General features: G+C 38.9%; 1 protein-coding gene across 1 annotated transcript in view; it reads left to right on the top strand.

Annotated features, from left to right (window-relative positions):
• Window positions 1-20,287, top strand: part of ARID4B (AT-rich interaction domain 4B) — a 91,870-nt gene that overhangs the window by 52,990 nt on the left and 18,593 nt on the right. The window contains exons 12-16 of the mRNA XM_033054992.1: window positions 4,210-4,282; window positions 5,345-5,439; window positions 7,067-7,164; window positions 7,372-7,639; window positions 8,516-8,688. Coding sequence (XP_032910883.1) covers window positions 4,210-4,282; window positions 5,345-5,439; window positions 7,067-7,164; window positions 7,372-7,639; window positions 8,516-8,688 — 707 coding nt within the window. The remainder of the gene's footprint in view (window positions 1-4,209; window positions 4,283-5,344; window positions 5,440-7,066; window positions 7,165-7,371; window positions 7,640-8,515; window positions 8,689-20,287) is intronic.

Genomic DNA, 20,287 nt, shown 5'->3' with positions numbered 1-20,287 from the left:
AACACTGTTAACATAGGCTTTATTGAGTAGCTAGTTCTTTCCCTGAAGAATTGCTTCACTACAAGCTATCACTCTGGCTACCCTGTGTAAAAGAGCAGAAGAACTTTCAATCAAGGTGTTAGCCCATGCACTCCACTTTCACCTTTCTTCTCTTTTTTATTCTGCAAGTATGGAGTCCCTACCTTATGCTTGGTTTTCTAATCATCTGTTCTTTACTCCCAGCCTCCTGTCCAGAAAAAAAATGAAGACAAGAAAAGAAGAAAATTAGTGGAAAGAACTTTATTTCACATCTGGCTGAAAGGCTGAAAGAGATGCTTTTGAAGCTTTATTTTTTCTCTGTACCTTCTTGTGGTACTCTAAATCTGTATCTGCCATAACCACTTTTTCTCTCACTAGGTTTGAGAGCTGTTCTCTTAATTTTTAAGCAAGTGCCTGTAGTGCAGCAGACTTAATTTCCTATTAGTAGGGAAATTGTAACGAAGAAGCTGAACTGGTTTGAGTCTTAAATGGTTGTTAGAGTCCAGAATTCTCTCAGTCCATCTTCCCTGGCTGTTGTGCATATCAGAAGATAGTGTTTCATCTTTCAGTCATTCATTTCTTTAAAATGTGTTGGGAGACTCAGAAGTGTGAAGTTACGGCTTTGCCACCTGTTGGGAGACTGCAAAACTGAAGTTATGGCTTTGCCACCTCTCCATGCTTGTAATTTCTTTTCTGCCTCCTCTTCAAGCTCCCCAGAGATTATCCAGCTCTGATCAAAAGTTTGCGATGGGCAGTGCTCTGCTTAGTATATTGAGAAGCAAGGACTAGTTCATTGGCTTCAGTACAATTTCTGAACTTCCTCAGCAGGTTAGTGTCCAGCCATGAACATGATGCACATAGATAGGTTTGTATCTATGCCAGATTACACATCATCTTTATATACTGATCATTCCCGCACTATTAGGTGAAAAATACAGAACCTTTAGTTACAGCATTTGTAAACATTTGACCTTGTACTCTTTCAACACCTTCTCTTGAGCTCTTCTTAGTTCCATGTGACATTGTTTGAGCTCATCTTTCCACCTACTAGACATAAAGATTTCATCTCAGGCAAATATTTTGGAATTCACTGTATCACCTCTTGTGATAAACAGTGATTTCAGTCACTTGTTGAACTAGGAAGTTTCTAAAACAGAGGCAATTTTTTTTTTCACTTTTCTTTTTTCTTCTTAGGTCTCCTTGGTGGTCAGTGGCACGTGTGTCTTCTTTCCACCCCTATTTGAGCAGTTTCTGCAGCTTCTTTGGTTTTTTTTTTTTATTTTATTTTGTGCCTATAACCTCCTAGTTATTAAGCAGCATCTCTTCCCAAACAGGACCTGTGGGCCTGTTGTTGGGGCTTTATCCACCTGTGGGTTGTTGCACTGCTTCCCACGACATGAAAAGTTCTCACTGGTGGCCCTCAGACCAACCATGTGACCCTACTACTTGTAAACCAGAAAAAAACCCCAGAAAACCCAAACTTTTAAAGATGTCAGCATGGGATTCAAAAATAGATACTTCTGTCCTATTATATATTTTCTCATCCCATTCTCTAGATACATAGATGCTCTTTTGTAGCTCATATCTATATACCTGCTTCCATCCTACATAGATAGAAGCTGACATGCAAATCCTCTGTACTTATCTTCTAAGAAGAGTAGTTGCCTTGTTTTTTTCCCCTAATAGAAGAGACTGGAAAATGACCACCTTCTTACTTTATGAATTCTGAGGTTGGTAAAAGAGTTGTCAAAGACCCTCTCTTCTAGTACTGTGCTATAGTACTGTGTGAATTTGTGTTCCAAAACACGTTATTGTTTTCCTGGATTTTATTTTAACTTGTAGCATAGACAAATGCATTAGGGACTGGAGAGTGACCAGCTAGCACTCTGGTTGTCTAACTTGAAAATAAGCAAATATGACAGTATGACATGCCTGCTTCAAACCATTATCTAGGAAACCTTCTATCTAACTGGATTAAGAGATTATTAATAGATACTATAAGTATAGTATAATGCATACTGACTCTAGAGATTCTCAGAAAGTGTAAATGCTTTTCAGAGGCATGCAGCCTTCCATGTTAGCACACTTTCTTAGAAAGTTACTTTGTTCTCTACTGGAAAAATTAATGAGTTTTCATTCACTTGCCATTCTGGCACCTCTGTCAATTATCACATTAGAGACATAGGAGTACCCTTCAGGCATTGGACTGTATAATAGGAAAGGAGTGTTTTATTGAGCCTTTTCATCACCTTTACCTTATTTCCCCGTGTTTAAAAATAACACATTCCTTCTTCAAACCTTTATTGGATTTCCTGAAGGTTTGCTGACATGTTCAGTGACACCTGTCATCCCTCCCCTAAATGCTCTGTGAGACTAATGTATTATGGCAAGGTTTTTCTAGTTGGTGAGGAACATGAGAAACCCAAGTAGCTACTCATGATCTATGTTCCACGATTCGTCGGATGCTGGTAAAAGTCCTTTCCAAGTACCTGCTATGGGAGATTAAAAAAAAAAGGAATTATGCAGTTTCATAGTTTTATTCCACTCAAGTAATTTGTTCTCCATGGCCTGGGGAATATTAATGTTCTTAACTAGGCTTTTATCTGTACTACATGTAGGGCTGCAGCATCACCTTGTACCTGTCAGAGAAGAATTGGGCTAGATGTGCTGAATTCTGGTGCCCCTGCCCTGTGAGAAGGATTTGTAGTATACTGGTTGCAGTTCTCTACCCAACCCGTCCTTGCCCATCAAAACTGCCTGCTCTGAGCTCTGCTGGTACAGTGGGTGTCAAATGCCCATCATGTAATGTCCCTGGCAGAGACTTTTCTCTTGCATTGCTTTTGCAAGACTGGAGTATTTTCATTGCATTTCTGTTGATAATTATACCTGAAGGGCAACTGTTTCAGCTTATTGTGAATAGTGGTTCTTAATTTTTTTGCCTGTTTGCTCTGATGTCATCCAAGGGCATTTAATGGGTAAGAGGAAGTGCAGAATAAGTAAAAACCCTACTCCTTGATAATAATTATCGTTTCCTGACCATATTTTCAGCTGCATGTCTCTTTATTAAATAGATTGAGTAGATGTTGGAGGGTTTGGCATTTGTTTTTGTTTGTGTGTGTTTGTATTTGTTTTTCCCCGTTCTGTTTAGTAATTATATTCTTTTTCTGTTGTTTTCTCAGCTGTCTTAGTATAACTTTAAAGACAGTATGTTTTTCCCCTTGCTTCAGGGTAGGTGAAGCTTTAATATTTAGCACAAAGAGAGTGTTGAAGAATGGAAATAATAAACACAGAATGCAAATACACTAAAGAAAAATAATTTCATTTAGATTACTGAATAACTAGTTATTTTTGGAAACTCTACAGGTAGTATCAAAAATTAATCAACTCATATTTGGTATATTGTTTTGCAGTAGCTCAGTCATCAGAATTGCTTCAAACTTAATATATTAATATCTTATTGCTACTAGTTGTGGCAAGCCTCATTTTCAAAAGAAATTATGAGTTGTTATAAAGTAAGCCATAGTACTTTGTTATGAAACTCCACTGTTTATTAATCTAAGTGAATCTGATGCAAAGGTTTATTAGTGCAATGAACTGAACTTCCAAAATATCCATTGTTATTTCAGTTCTGGGATTGATCCTGCTCAGCACGCGCTCAGCTGGTACCCCATGGCAGTTCGCATGCAGTGCCATTGGCTGCGGTTTACCAGTGCAGTGGATTAGAACTCCTAAGAAAGTGCAAGCACCCTTTGCTCTTTGACTTCATCTCTGAAAGTGACGTAGTCTGTCCAGGAACCAAGGAGTCACTTCACTGCAGTAGAAATAGAGCTGAGATTTCTGATATAATCTCTTGATCATTAATAGCACTGTCTCCCAGACTTTTTGCATAAATGGATGAAATTGAGAACAGATCTTGATCTGTGATGTCACTTACGATACTTCAGTGATCAGTCAAAAATGACTGTATGTTTGCAGTCAATGTTTTATGTATTTTGAAACACTGTAGTTTCTAAAACTTGGTTTCATGTGGCATAGCACTGAGAGCCTGTATCTCTCTTGTGGCTATCCTGTTGCTGACTACAGTAAAACAAACTTACACATTTAAACCTAAATTATCAGTGCCTTATGTTTCTTAATGAAGGATGTAACTCAAAATGGTGACAGTTTTCTTGCATGCATTGCTTTAAACAGGAGGAAATAGAGCCATTTCCTGAAGAACGAGAGAACTTTCTTCAGCAACTGTACAAGTTCATGGAAGACAGAGGTAGGCATTTTAATTAGCAGTACTTTGAAAAATTGAGTCTCTAAACTAGGAGTGCTTTGAAGTACAATTTTGGAAACAGGGAAACTGTACTCATGCCTTTTGACTTCCCCACTATTTGGAAGAGGAGTCTGTCACTTAACTCATCTCCTAAAATACAGTCCCATATTTCTGCTTTCAGAAATAAATGGATATATATAAATATCTATCTATAGTTTTGTACTATATTTGCTATAGTGTACTTACAGTGTGTATAATTAAGCATTTAATACTTTCAATCATATTAATTTGTATTTTCACTTGTATATACGTAACTTTAAAATACTGACACACACACACCCCTTTTAGGTCATGGAAAAATGTATTTGCTTTGTGCTAATTTTCTTTTGTGAATCCTGATCATTTAAGTGCATAAACATTATCTGTAGATTGAATGTTTTTAAAAGCCAGTACCATTCATTATGTTACATCTTTACCATTTTTTTATAACATGCAGGAAAAGTGCAGTGTCTCTAGAGGCAGGAGTTAGGGTATCTGTACTTAAATTACTATTATAACCATTACTATTATAAATTAGTATCTTCTTTAAGGCCATACAGAATGAGTTAAAGCTGTTCACAAGAGATGACAATGTGATAGCTACTGCTAGTACAGTAGCATAGGAAGTTTCAGCTCTTGAAGCATTGTGGGATTGCTGCTGGTGGGGGTTGGGTTGTTTTTTTTTGATTGCAGTGAAAGGGCCGTTGTATTTTTAGATGCAATTGTTTCAGTGGGTGAAATAAAAATACGTATAATACAATTAGCAAGAAAGTGTGCATCATTTCTGCATGTTCCATAATGTAAGGAAGAAAATACATATATACATATATATATATTTGCACTAAATACCATAAACCATTTTCCCTCTAGTTCAGTAAGACTCTTGAATATTAGTTTCAAGAAAAGCAAATACCAGATGCAGGAGGTTTACAATACTGTATTTAATAATACTGCATATGATGTGAATTTCACATTATTCTGAAAAAAATACTTTGAAACACCCTAACAACTGTCTTTGTTACCCAGGGACTCCTATTAACAAACGACCCGTGCTAGGATATAGAAATTTGAATCTCTTCAAATTATTCAGACTTGTACACAAGCTTGGAGGATTTGATAACGTGAGTATTGGTATGATGAGTATTCCAGAGCCATAAAATCTGAGGATGCTGCTTGTTATTGTGGAATAAATTATTACTCTGTCAAGTAGCGATAAAGAACACAGGACTTTCAGATGTATGGAAGTTTTCTACTATGGAGGCATAAGACACCTTGTAGCTCTGAAAACTGTGCTTTAACATGAACCACAAACCAGTCAGATCCTAAATAAATTACACAGCTAGTCAGCATGTTAATTACTGCTGCATAAAATCATCCAGCATGTGTGTTTTTGTAAGAAAGGTTAGTCCGATAAAATTGTTATCTCCAAGTGAAAGGAGTCATGGCTCAGTAAAATATCTAAGATAACCAATTTAATTTAAGGTCTGATGTGAGGCTCTTTATTTTTATTTGTTCTGGGCAGTATAAAGAAGAGTTTCCTGACTGAGATTGGTGAGACTGTCTTGGGAGGAGTAATTGAAACATACTGAATTCATGGGCAAGCAGATTCTGTTTGTGCTTTGAACTGCTTCCCATGGATGTAGCCTGCCAGCTAAGGAGGTCTGTTTTTTCAGTGACACCTTTCTGATAGACAAGACAGGATGTGGTGGTGGGGTATTGCAGTACATCTGCTTTACCTTCACAGATGGTTAGAAATGGGCACATCACAGTTGTCACCAAAGGGCACGTTAAGGACATCATGAAAGACTGGTAGGCACTATGTCTGGTGCAGTGCTGCCAGGGCTGAGTATTGTTAATGCTTTGACTTACTTTTTTCTTTCCAATTTAATTAAAATTCTATCTCTGATAGTTAAGAATTACATAAAATATAAAATAAAAAATGATGTATTGATTTTTCTGATAGTTATATTTTCTTTTCTCTGTTTTATTGCCACCTGGAGAGGAAAGCCTGCTGTGTCTTGTTGCATTGCAGAAATGCTAAATTGCTTAAAGTACAGTAATTTCACGACTATAAGGCGCACCCTTTTGACTAAAATTTTGGCCCAAACCCAGAAGTGCGTCTTATAGTCTGGTGCGCCTTATATATGGACAAAGTTTGGAAGTTTGCCAACCTGGAAGTGTGAGCCACGAGCCGCGGGGGGAGCCGGCGGTGCCGCAGCTACCGGGTACAGGGGGGCCCGCGGAACCATGGCTGCTGGGTACAAGCGGGCCCGGGGGCCCATGACCGCTGGGTGCAGGCAAGCCTGGGGGCCTGTGGTGCCGCTCCTGCCGGCTACAGGCTGGCCCGTGGCGCCGTGGGTGCAGGGGAGCCCGCAGTGCTGCAGCCGCCGGGTTGAGGCAGGGCCTCAGCCAGCAACCGCACAGGGGGAGCCGGCGGCGGATGCTCGCTGCAAAAAAACAAAATAGTGCACCTTATTGTCCAGTGCGCCTTATATATGGGCAAAAGTTTGGAAATTTGCTGACACCCAGAAGTGCGCCTTATGATCTGATGCGCATTATAGTCATGAAGTTACTGTAATTACATCAGACTACACTTTGCATTACAGTGAAATACTGTGTGTGTGTGATAAATTGTAATTTTATAGAGGAAATTACTTACATTTATTTTCTGAAGCTGTAAACTTTGTCAATTTTTGGTTTTTGGTCAGTAAATTAATTCAAAAACAATTATTTCATTGTCTTTAACAGATTGAAAGTGGAGCGGTGTGGAAGCAAGTTTATCAAGATCTTGGAATCCCTGTATTAAATTCAGCTGCAGGATATAATGTTAAATGTGCATACAGAAAGTAAGTAATAAAACTATGAAGTTTATGCTAAAACTTCAATGATCTGAAGTGATCCTGTGCTAAGAGTAAAATACATGAAATCTGTAACTCTTTGGTTTTAATACAGGTTTAAGGCTTTAAACTTACTGCCCATGTTTAGTTTCTCTAGATTGGGTTTTTCTTCTTGAGACAAACTTTCTTATCACAAACAATTTTTATTTTTTTTAGGTATCTCTATGGTTTTGAAGAGTATTGTACATCAGCTAACATTGAATTTCAAATGGCATTGCCAGAGAAAGTGACAAACAAGCCTTGTAAAGACTGTGAAAAAGAAAAAGAATTGAAGATGCGTGAAGAACCAGAGCAGGATACAAAAGAGATAAAAGTGGACAAGGACGAGTGCAAGCAGGAGGAAGTAGCAGTAGTACAACAAGAAGAAAAAAAGTCAACTGAGAATGATAATGAAAGTAAAGAAAACGATAAGCCCTCTATTCTGGTAATATATTTTAAAGTTAATCTTGTATCTTGTTTACAAAGTCAGTTGGTGTGTTAATAACGATGAATTAATATAAAAATTGCAATTTCTATGATGGCTTTAAAATAAGACAAAAACTCACTGTAAACTGCTTTCGGAACAAGACATTTGAGCTGTGTTTACCTTAGGTGCCTATTTTAGGGGGCCATGATGTCAAAATGTCTGACTTGGTAGAAAACAGCTCCAGCATTACACTTGTTTGAGGGCCTCCTGTACGAAATGGAAACTAATTAGTGTCCAGTTTTAGCCTTACCTGGGTAATGCATGCTTGCAGCTAATTATATTGCTGATATTTTCATCATGCATTTAGCTATGCTGTGTTCCGGTGAAACCAGGGTATCTCTACAAAGACTTGGACCATATTATGTACACATGGTGTAATGTTCTTTAGTGGTCCAGAGAGACAAATGTTTATAGCTTTTCAAAATCCACTGTTGACTCAGTGGCTTTAGAAAAGGAAGTTCAGAGCCATAAGCTGATGTACTGTACTGTATAGGCCTTGGACTTTGCTGTGGAAACCAGTACTGGTATTTTTGCATTCCCAAGCAGAAATATGCTTTGTGAAGTGTTTGTCTTGGGATTGCTTTGCAGTCTAGGTCTAAGAGCTGCATGCTTATATCATTGTGATAAAACAAGCTAGGATGCTGGCTGCAACTTTAAACTGTTAGAGTTAGCTTAAGATTTTCAAAAGGAAAAGCTGCAGAGGTGCTGTGATTTTAGGACAAGCTCCCACACTGTAGCATTGTTTTGCTCTTATGATTTCAGTGTGTTTTGTCTGCCTTTTCTTAAATCCTTTGTTTTCACCTTGTGAGTTAACTAAAGATTTTGTTATCCTAGGGAAACAAAAAAAATTTGCCAGATTCTGTGTTTACTCAGCCTGATCAAGAAAAGGATTTAAATACAATCAAAACTGAAGATGAAACCAAATTGGAAGATAAAGAGGAAGAGAAGATCAAAGAAATGGAAAATCCTACAGTAAATGCAGATGCTGAAGAGAAAGAAAAATCAGGGTAAGTTATGCTGCTTCTCATCAGATGAGACATAGGTGTTTTTTAAATTTTACTCTTGTAATTTGAACTTCACGTCAGACACGCTGTTAATTAGGCTCGTATCTTCCAGGGACCGTTGTGTTTATAACTTTGTCATGATTAGACCGGTGAAGTTCATCAATCTATTTTTAAAAGAAAAGGCAGCTTAAGTTTCACAGGTTCCAGGTCTAGATGTAAGCTGAGTGAGAACAGAGTATACAAAGCATAGGAGACTATTGATTTAATACAAAAATATCGCAGAAGTATTTTTATACTTGATTTTGGTACAAGTATATGGCATGCTTGTGGTTTCCAGCTTTTGCTTTTGGACAGTGGTGTGTAACATGGGAAAAGATGGAAGTACCTTGCATTGCTCAGTTAACAGCCTTGCTGTTGAATAGGCCTTGTACTGGCAGGAGTCTCTTGTGCAGATCTTCCGACAAGTGTTTTGCAAGTTGGAGCTGGAAATAATAGGGATGTTCAGGGCCGTCTAATCAGTGAGAATGCATGAATCATTTGGTTCTTTGAGTGGGCAGGTTTTCCTGTTTCGGTGCAGGAAAATCTCACAGGTGTTTTTCAGCAGCCACATAAAAATACAATGAGAATATAGTCCTCATTAATCCCCAGTGTGTTAACAATTTGTGTTCTTACAATTAAAACCCTGATACAGTATGATTTCTAGTGTTAAAAACACAAAAATTCCCCTTAGAGGTCATATAGATGTCTTCTAATGCTGTATTTGTCTTCAGCAAAACCCAGTAACAGATGCTTAAGTGAGAAACTGTTACAAGAGGGAAAGTAGATAATGACACCTCCTTATACTTTCACAGCAATCTGTACATCAGAGATGTGTTGGGCTTTTTTGTAGTTAACACCATCTGTTGCCTGACCAGTAATTCCCTTGTTCATTCCAGCAATTTTGTTGTTCAGTAGGTCAGCCATCTTGATCTTCTGTCTAAATATCATTAACTCTTACTGCTTTTTCTGGCCCATTAAAAGTTGTGGCCAGAATGTCATAATTTAGTATAGTGATTTCTGATTCATTGGGAGTTGGTTTTTTTAATTTTATTTTATTAAGGATTTTGATTTTTTTTAGTGGATTCTGGAATGATCCTTTCGTAAAATGTTTTTGTCCTCCTGAATATTTTTGGTGAGATTTCGTTGACAATTTCTGTAACTCAGAAATGCAGGATATAGAAAAACCAAGTTTACCTGAAGTCACTTAAAGAGCCTTTTCTTCATGGATATGATTTTGTTTGTATCCTATGTATACTTTTCTTTTTTAAAAGACTAATTGTTGGACTTCGTTACCTTTGCTATTTTTAATGTGAATTAGATGAGTTGTACTTTAACAGGTTTGCAAGATTTTCAGAATTATTACAGTAATTTCACAATTATAAGCCGCACCATTTTGATTAAAATTTTGGTCCGAACCTGATGTGCGGCTTATAATCAGGTGCGGCTTATATATGGACAAAGAACAAAAAGTTGCTGTTTTAGTTTGGAGGACAGGTGTCTGCTGAGAAAGGCAGGAACTTCTCTTTGAAATGGAGAATGTAAACCCCCTCCCTACAAATTATTATAATTTTGAAATCAAGGGGCTTTCAGGCAAAGATATGGGAATTAGGAATAACAGTTCTTTACTAGGGAAATTAAAATAGAAATACAGTACTACAAAGAAACAAACTCCAAACCCTGACAGAGTCGGAGTACAACCTGACACCCCGTCAGGCAGGGTGTTGGTAGCAGTCCCATTAAATGGTGGCTGTATCCTCCAGCAGTGACAGATGTGGCTCAGTTGGAGCAGTGCTCCTGCAGAAGGTGCAGTTTTCCTCCAGAGGTCCAGTGGTGATGTGGAGAAATCCGGTTTTCCTCTGGAGTCCAGTGGAGAAAGGGGCTCCCTTAGTGTCCCAAACCCTCTGTTTTTATCTTGGTAAGCAATGTTGGGCTCTTTCCCCTGGCTGGAGCAACTTCCAATGGGATGCAGTAATTTTATCAGTCACACAGTGGGACTCAATGGGCCATGAGCAGAAAATGACTTGCTGGAGGAAGGATGGGTTGTGAAAAGATAAAGAACAATGCCCTGCCTGGTTTCAATGGATGGCCCATTAGCAGAATATCTGCCATTGAGATAAGGATCACTGCCCCCACCCTCAACAGATGGTGATAGAACAGATACCTTTTATCACACTCTGTATTGTAATGTGCGGCTTATAATCAGGTGCGTCTTATAATCGTGAAATTACTGTACTCTGATTTTACAATGCTGCTTTCAAAATATAGAACTGAATGGATGGAAAACTTTTCAATGCTTAGAGAATAGCAGTTTTAAAATTTCCCTAAATTGTGTATTTGTTGTGTGTATGTTGGTGATGTTTATTTATATACCTGAAAAATATGGTGGCTTCATGCTTACCATGCTGCAGTTGTAAATGGTACATGGAAACTTAGCATTTCTTTTTCAGTAATCCTTTATTTTTGTTTTTTTAAGTTGGGGTGTTTTTAATCCCAATTCGTGACAATTTGCATTATTTATGACATTAAAAATGTTATGATTGTTCCTAGTTTTTTATTTATGAAAGCAACAAAAATCTGTAGAAAATACTTACTTCCTTTTAGGTTTTCCCAATTCACCAGATAGCAATTGAGTAGTGAATTCTTTTCCCTCTGCTCCTCCTTACTCATCCCAGTGGAAAACTCTTCCAACTAGTATTTTGCTATTATGACTCATGGATGATTGTAACGAGTTGCTAAGAATAGAAAGCTTAACTCTAAAAAAGGTGTAGGCGGTGATGTGGTCATTGCTGAGAGCTATTCTAGGTTTGAAGGAATAATTTAAATTACAAAAATGGAACACTTATAGCAGGTAATTGTAAGTATTTATAACCAGTGTTACTGTAGCAGCAGTTAGCATGATTACTTTTCCCTTCTATCCTCTCGGATTGATAAGAAGTACAAAATGTACTTTTATCAGCTTTAAAGAGCTTTTAAAAATGACACTGTCACCCTAAATGGTAAACAATGTTCTTAGCATTTATACCAGAAAGGCTTAAAGGAATCCTAGGGGGCATTGTATTAGATGCTGTACTTCCCTATAGCCAGCTTCATGGATTAGAAGTGGCAGAATTTATACAAAGGTGGAAATGTTGTGGTTGGAATTCTTTGTTGAAGTGAAATGCAAATGAAAATAGGCATTTTTTAAGGTAGAAAACTAATCACACACACCAGTACCTGAAATGTACAGTAGTTTCATGAATACAAGCCGCACGGATTATAAGCCGCACCCCCGGTGCCTCGACAATGTTGCTGTCTTTGTCAATAGATAAGCCGCACCCCGAATATTAGCCGCACTTTCGTTCGTAGCGAGAATCTGTGCGCAGCTTTCACAAATTGGCCAATTAGTAACAGGATCGCGGCATAGCGGGCTTTACTGGCTCGGGGCGGGGCCAGGAAGGCTCGGCCCGCTCATGGTTGCCGACGGGGCCGGGTGGCCCAGCTCAGCGCCACGGCTTGGCGGGGCTGGCCGGGTGGTGCTGCCGCCGCCGCCGGGCTCGCTGGCCCCCCTCTCCCGTCAGCACCGCCCCGCTGCCGCGTTCCCTAGCCCCGCCGCCGGGCTCGCCGGCCGCGGCGCGCCGCGTTCCCTAGCCCCGCCGCCGGGCTCGCCGGCCGCGGCGCGCCGCGTTCCCCAGCCCCGCCGCCGGGCTCGCCGGCCGCGGCGCGCCGCGTTCCCCAGCCCCGCCGCCGGGCTCGCCGGCCGCGGCGCGCCGCGTTCCCCAGCCCCGCCGCCGGGCTCGCCGGCCGCGGCGCGCCGCGTTCCCTAGCCCCGCCGCCGGGCTGCTGCCGCCGCCGCCGGGCTCGCCGGCCACCCCCTCCCGTCTGCACCACCGCCGCGTTTCCTCGCCCTGGCCGGCACTGCAGGCCCCCGCACCGCCGGGCTCCCCCATGCTTCTGGCCCCGATTCTGCTGGGCTTCCCCCACTGCCAGGCAGCCCCACCCGTCGGCCTTCCTGCTTCTGCCATGCTCCCCTGCACTGCTAGCCCCAGTTCTCCCGGGCTCCCCCGCCCTGCTGGCCCCGCCTCTGCCAGGCTTTCCCACCTCTGCCGGGGCCGGCCGGGCTCCAGCTTGGCTTGGGGCTGCCGCGGGCTCTCACTTCCGTGTTGGCAGCTTTTAGAATTTTGTTAATGTATTAGCCGCCCCGGAATATTGGCCGCACTTCCGGGTTTCCACCAAAATTTTGGTCAAATTGGTGCGGCTTGTATTCGTGAAATTACTGTAATCAAAATAGATTGGTGTGAAATTCAGACTGAAATTTTGTTACTTGGTGTTTTTAAAATGTCTTTCTTGAATGCTTTTAAAGTAATGGACCATTTGTCCTTCACAGTCCTAACAAAATAGCTAAACAAATTAAATCTAATGCTATATTAGGCAAACTTGTAGAGTTTTATATTTGCATTTATATCTGTAGGACTTTGGACATTTTCATGTAGCTTGTTTGTCTGTAGACGCAAGGAACCATGAGGACGGAAAAACTTCTGAGTCTCTTCTTGCTGACTTTCTTATGGGAGGACTGGATGAAACTCCCACCTTCCAGATCTCAGGAAATACTACTGGAAATAGTACTGGAAGCCAGGGTTGTTTATTTTCTATGGGTTTTGTTTCTCTGTGCAATCCCATGTGTCTCAAACCTTTGAGATTGCTACCGCTTGAATTGTATGGTCCTATCTACACAGACTTTAATAAATATGATGAAGAGGTAGAAAGGCTCAACTTTCTCTTCCTTTCTTCCCGAGAGTGCCAATTTCTTGCCTGCTTGTGTATCTGTGAACACAAAGCAGAGATTCACAGGGCATTGAGGCTTACATTCTGTGCATGTTTTTCTTGTTCGCTTTTTGCATTTTTTTTTCCTGTGGCTAATGGGAGATACCTGTGCTAGATACAGCTTGTACAACTTGTGGTCATTAAAACAAGTTTTTAAAAAAACCAGTAATGTGTTACGTTCCCCAGAGGGTCCTTTACAAAACTGACTTTGTAAATCATCCTTTTCCATAACATCAAAAAAAGTAGTTATACTTGGCCAATGAATAAACAAGAAAGTTCAAAATCCTCCTTCCTCAGAGGTTCCCAAAAATTTCATATTGTGGAAGTCATGATCTTCAAATGTAGCATTGCATAGCTGGTGTGCTGTTTCCTTTGTAGCATCCAATAATATTAATTGTTTTAACTTGTTGAACGCTTGAGTCAAAGTCAACAAATTGGAAACTGAGGTTTTTTCTACACAATGAACAGTGTAGACAGTTGAATGTGTTCCAAAGAGACTGAGGCCAGGAACCTAGTGGAGTTTTTAGAAGGTGTGGGTTTTTTAGTACAGGCTAATGGAATGAAAGATAAATCTTTAAAAATTTCATAGTAGGTGCAGTTTGGAAACTTGAAGTGTAGGTTAATTGCTATGGAACCAATATTAGTAAGATTTTTTTCCCCACATAGTTAACTCAACCCCAAATTTCTGTGTTGGTTTTGGAGTTTTTATTGAGAAATTCTTTTTCGTTGGTTTTATATTTTATTTTGGTTTTAACACTTCGCTCTAAGGCACCTGGGACAGACCACTGTCGAGAACTTCATACTGAAACGACAGGTTAAATGCTGAGAATCTGGATAAGTTTTGCTTCTCAACACCAGGTGGCAGCAGACTTGTATGTGGGTAGTATTTGGATTTTTGAGGTGTCCAGGCAAAATTCTTTTAAGAATCCCAGTTGCAGTACATAGACATTGCAAAAGGTTTTGTTCTTGTATTTTGCTTCTTGTGGCTGAGGTGCTGCCTTAACACCAGGAAGGGCTGTCATCTCTGGATCTTACCTTGTTCTCCTTCATAAAACTGTGATTTTCACAAGTCCTTCCTTGGCCTTAGGAAACTTCTTGGATTTATTTGTTTCTTGTTCTTGAAAACAGTCTAATTATTTTATTTTCTCCAAGGAATGCATGAAGAAATGTCCTTAAGGAATGCTTTAGAAACCTAAACACTTCTGATTGTTGGTTGTCTGATACTGCTTGTTTAGGTCTTTATGGTGTGTTTTTCTAGCAGCTGGTACTGTAATATTTTGGCAATATCACAAAATGAAAATGCTAAACATTTAGTTGTTGGTTTAACTCCATTCAAGACTATCAACCATTCATTCTCCTGCAAGGGAAAATCTTAAAGCTATTACATGCATTTTTCATGAAGTAGTAACATTTCCCCTCTTCTAAGCAGTAGGATGGAACTAGGTTAATAAAGGCAGTAATTGAACACTAAGTAAAGATGGACATTGTTTCATGTGAAGGATTTTGCTAAGGTTTATTGCCTCTCTGGGGTAAGAGCACCTGCTGTGCCTGTGCTGCTGCTGAAACTTTTTGTATTTTGAATTTTCTGATAGAAGCTATTAGGGATTTTCTGAAAGCAGTTTACAATGGCCTTATGTAACAGTCAGAAGCTCCATTTCACATATGAGAGAAAGACATTGTTAGAGGCAATATTTTCTTCTGTTCCTTATCTGTTGAAATGACACATCTTTGTGGTGGTGAATCTGAAATGGTACCAAGAAGGTTAGAATCTTGTAGTATATAACAGACATATCTCTTAGCTTCTGAAGAGTTGAGAACTATATAGTTGAGATAGCTTTCTCCACTTTGATTCAAGTTTATGTAGAATTGATTTACTTGGGAAAATGGAGAGCTATGTGTCATGTTCAGTGCTTGTGTAGTGTAAATATATGCTCAGAATCTTAGATTGTTCTTATGTATGCAAAAGAAAAATGCTTATAAGAACTGTGCTTAATAATTTTATTTATAGGAATATATTTCAATGCTCTAATTTGTGATGTGTGTCTATGTATTTCAGCTGTCTTTGAGGAAAGGAGTTCTTGCATAGTCATATTTTCAGAAACAGTCTAATTGATTTCTTTTTCTTAATATAGAATACAAACTGATTCATACATACATGTAATGATTGCTTTTGATACAGCAAAATAAGCTGCAATAATAAAGGGTAAGAGTGGCAGTGTAAATGTACTGGTTCTTTGTATTGAATGGAAGGGAAACATCTGATTTGGGAATAGTGGTTCTGTCATAATATTTTACATAGCAAATGGTCACTGTGCAGGTTATTAACCAAGGTGGCTGTCACTGAGGCCTACATGTGTGGGAGCCTTTAAACAATCCTCAGATACTGGATGCTTCCATGATGAGCATGAAACAGTGCTGTAAAAACAGGAAGGGCTGTACTCTTCAGGCAGACTTTGGAGCCAGCCTTTATCCTTTTAAGCAATAAACATGTGGCTGAATGATGAGAGAGCAATAAACATGTGGCTGAATGATGAGAAGCGTGAGGTCCTCTCACCTGTCTTTGGCAGCAATGGAACACACTGATTACAGACTATGTGCTTGCATGATTGAGGTGTACTGTACTACACTAGATTGAGGTAGTAGTGCCTTCCCCTTCCCTTGGGACAAGGGACCCTAACTGCATTTATTCCATCTTTCTGTGTGTCGACAGAACTCCCTGGGCTTTTACTTTCAGATTTTCTTTGTAGCTTCAGAGGTTCTGTGGTTTAACCCAGCTGGCAATTGTGTACAATGCACTGGCTCACTTTGCACTCACCCTGCATCCAAAACAGAGCACTGTGGTACCAAGGGGAAACAAACTATCCCAGGCAAAACGAGGACAAGAGGGAGGACAAATACTGGTGATTTTTGTGGAATTGTTATTTTGTGTAATTAAAGATGAGATTCTGTTGTCAAGGCATGAGTAAAAGTCTTAATGACCTCTCTGCCTTAAAACTTAAGGTCACCTTAATATATCTGTCATGAACATTGTGAAGAGAGACTGAACATCTTTCAGCTCTGTATTATGATAAGTACGGGTTAAATTATGCTCCAGGATGAGAAAAAGAAAAAAACAAAAAGCAGGAAACAAAATTAGAAGCTAATTTCTAAACTTGAAATGTCAGTTATACCAAAGTTTATTTTTGATAGTGATTCAATTAACTGTAATGACTTAATTGAGCCAATAATTGAAATAATCTTGCTTCCTCAAATTTTAGAATAACCCCTGAAAAAATAATCTTGCATGTGCCCTCTCACCTGCTGTGTGTACCAATTTGGTGCATCAGGGGAAGTGTATTGGAGTAGGGTTAGATTCCTGCAGGAATCCTAGGAGGCAGATAAAATGTTCCAAATCATACTCTGTCTCACAGGTTTCACCTGGGCTTTGTTACAGCTCATGTTTAGTGCCAGACTGCGGGTCGAAAGATATCTGCATGGTGCTGCATTTTCTTGAGGGGTGTAAGAGCAGCAATGTTTCATTTATTACCTACATCTGGTTGTTAATACACTTAATTCTGGGCTCGTTGGTGTTAAATCTTTGTATTGACTGAGGATGACCTGTTGTGTGTGTGGTTTTAGCCTTTTGAGGATTTTGCATTGTCCTTTGAAACTAGTGATAAGCAATATTTGTATGATCTAAATATTTTAATGGTTTTACTTTATTAACAAATAGTTTTGCATTTTAGTTCGTCCATTTCTTGCTTCTGAAGGTTTATGTTTCCAATCTTTGTGAGATGGGGTGGAGGTATTCTTCTTAGTCTGTGGTTGTAATTTGAAATGCTTTTGAGTCCTGATAGGTTTTGTAGCAATACTTTGGATTCTGTAACAGTTACACTTGTATTGTTGTGTCTGCCGTACACTGTATGCACATCTGCTGCTGCCTTGTTTCATCAGCTGCTGCTTGAGTTCTTGAAATTGTTGCAGCTTTGTGGTAGATAATGCTTGGTACTGGTTTGAAGTTCACAATTAATGTCTGCTGCCAAGAGGTTGGTTTCTTTTTTTCTTTTTCTTTTTTTTTTACCTTTTCCCCAAGCCCTCCCCCCAAATGGGATTTTGACTAAACAGCATTGAAGAAAATCCAATGATCTCATGCATACATACATGGACTAATGAAGTTATGACTGCGTACTGGATGCCTACAATGACAATTTCCTCTTAGAAACCTGTTTTCTGGCAGTCATGGCTTCCCCTTTGTCTGCACTGCCAGATTTGAACTATTTATGGCATTATAAGACAATATCTTCCTTACAACCGTTGGTATGTGTTCTTGGGTTTTTTGTTGGGGCTTTTTTTGTGGCTTTTTTGGCATTTTGTTTTGTTTGTTTCAAGAGCTATATGAGTGTGTTGGTTTTTTCCTGCTTCAAAACGATTAACGTTCTTTGCTTATGTTTGGTTTCCTAAAATCTTGAGCTTATGATTGCTAACCAAGTCACTCCTTAGAACATGTTTTAATTACAGCCATTTCTGCTTCCATTTTGCTTTTGCTTCCTGACATGCCCCCTCCAACTGTGTTCAGCCTGCTGTTCACATCTCCTTCACCATCCAAGTTACTCAACTTCATAATGATGGTTTCACACATCTCTTCCAGGAGGTACCAATTTCTGGTATTTTCACAGAGTCTTTGTAGGATATGTTGGGACACTAAGAAAGCCGTAGGGTGATTAAGATGAGAGAGACTCCAGATTTGTTCAGCTTTCAAAAAGCCACTTGCCAGTGTCTGGAAAATCCTGAATCTCCAGTATAGGCATACTTTACTTTGCAGACAGCATTTGAGGATTGTGCCCCTAGATCTTGGAGAGAGAAAAAAGGCAAAATTTGTTATGAAGTGTATTTAGTAATGGAAAATCACAAGCTCATCTTCTTCTTGGAGGAGTGGGGGCTCTGCTTCTGATTTCATTTTTTTTTTAGCTTTTGTATGATAATACCCATTAAACTGAAATTGGCTGGGAGTTTTTGTTTGGTGCAGCAGAAAGTATAACTTAAAATACTTTCAATTACTAGTTGGTGCTTTTTGTTGTTAGGTGTGGAATTCTGTTCAGGAATTTTTCATCTGAACCTTTTGGCACCTTTTTTCCTGATTTCCTTGGAAAGTAAATTTTGCTTTAAGTGAGCTTTCAAAGCTTGTTTATTCATGTTGCATTTTAAACTCTGGTTTTAGCTTCACTGGCAAAGTAGTTCACTGAAAGTATGTAGTTCTATCTATCTATCTATCTATCTATCTATCTATCTATCTATCTATCTATCTCCTGGAAGGTCAAGACTTTGTGTGTGTGTGTATATTTATACATATACACATACATATATATGCATAAAAATAAAATCAAAATCTTGGCTTTCTAGAATTAAACTGCATGGTCCATGCCATATATCCCTGAATAAATATGTCTTCTGTGACTTGGTGTACTTAATAGACAAAGATGGATTTTTTTAGCCTGTGTCTCATTGTGTATGCACATGTGTATATATACATATGTGTATTTGTATATTTAGTGTGGCTATGCATATATAAATACATATGTGACAACATTCATTTCTGAAGTAATTTTATTAAATCAGTGGGATTGAATTTAGCATATTGTTCTGAATTACCTTTTGCCAGCTAATTAGATAGTAATACACTTCTGTAAAGGAGCATCCTTTCACAGAGAGAAAGTAGCTTGGTTTAGCTGAGTATTTTCTACTGAAAATGTTACAAAAAGGTTTAGATTATTAATACAACCTTCTCTGTTTGTGGGCTTAACTAAAATACTGGTGTGATTCAGACTTGGAGCAGTACTTACATTCTCTTATCCAGACATCCAAACTACCTATTCCACATATCCGGCTTTTTGATTATTGGCAGTCTGCAGTTGTTGTGAATTTAGTCAGCAACTAAATCTGTTCTCTGTTGCACAGAGTGTGTGATTAGAATGATATGAGGGCCAATAATACTGCTTTATAAGTCTAATTAAGATTAGGAGATATTTTCCCTCATTAACTTTTGTAATGTAGTCTGCCTCTTTAAGCTGATTGCAGATAATTTTCAGATAACTGAGCAGCCTGTAGCGACCATTGACTGAAACTAGCAAGATTTGTGGGTTATTATTGCTTCTGAAAATTGGTCCAAAATATCTAAAGATGTGTTCAAAATTAGTTTACTTCTGAAAGCAGTGAACACCTGCTTGTGTATTTATATAGTAATTAAATGCAAGTTTGACATATTTAGAATACTTTGGCATAATCGGCAAGGAGTGACAAGGTCATAAATTAGCACAGGTTGTTTAATTTGCTAATACAGTCACATAAGGTGTTGGGGTTTTTTTTTGTCCAAAATCTGGTTGTGGTTGCAGTAACTTCAAGCTGTTGAGATAGAGTTTATGTATTGTAATGAAACAAGGATTTTTTTGAGAAGCAAGTTTCAAGAAGCATTTGTAAAACTTGTAGGTTGAAAAATGGAATTTAGGAAATTTTCTCTATATGGAAAAGAATTAATTTTAAGTCAGAAAATTATATTTAAACAAAGAGACTGCATGCAAGAGTCATATAAAGATGAGTTTGAACAACTTCTACTCATACAAATTTTGATGGATTTTTTTTTTTTTTTTAGTCACTTTTGCACCTTACAGTCACTGGATTTTGTGTATGTTGCTATATCCTATTTTGCTGATATTACTCAGCTGTAGTACAGTTTCACATATTTGGAGCCTCCTGTTACCCACTCTCTAATGCATCCACAATATTTATC

This window comes from Catharus ustulatus, chromosome 3 (genome assembly GCF_009819885.2).
Source record: "Catharus ustulatus isolate bCatUst1 chromosome 3, bCatUst1.pri.v2, whole genome shotgun sequence".
NCBI classification, from domain to species: Eukaryota; Metazoa; Chordata; class Aves; order Passeriformes; family Turdidae; genus Catharus; species Catharus ustulatus.
This window is presented reverse-complemented; position numbering and strand designations above follow the sequence as displayed.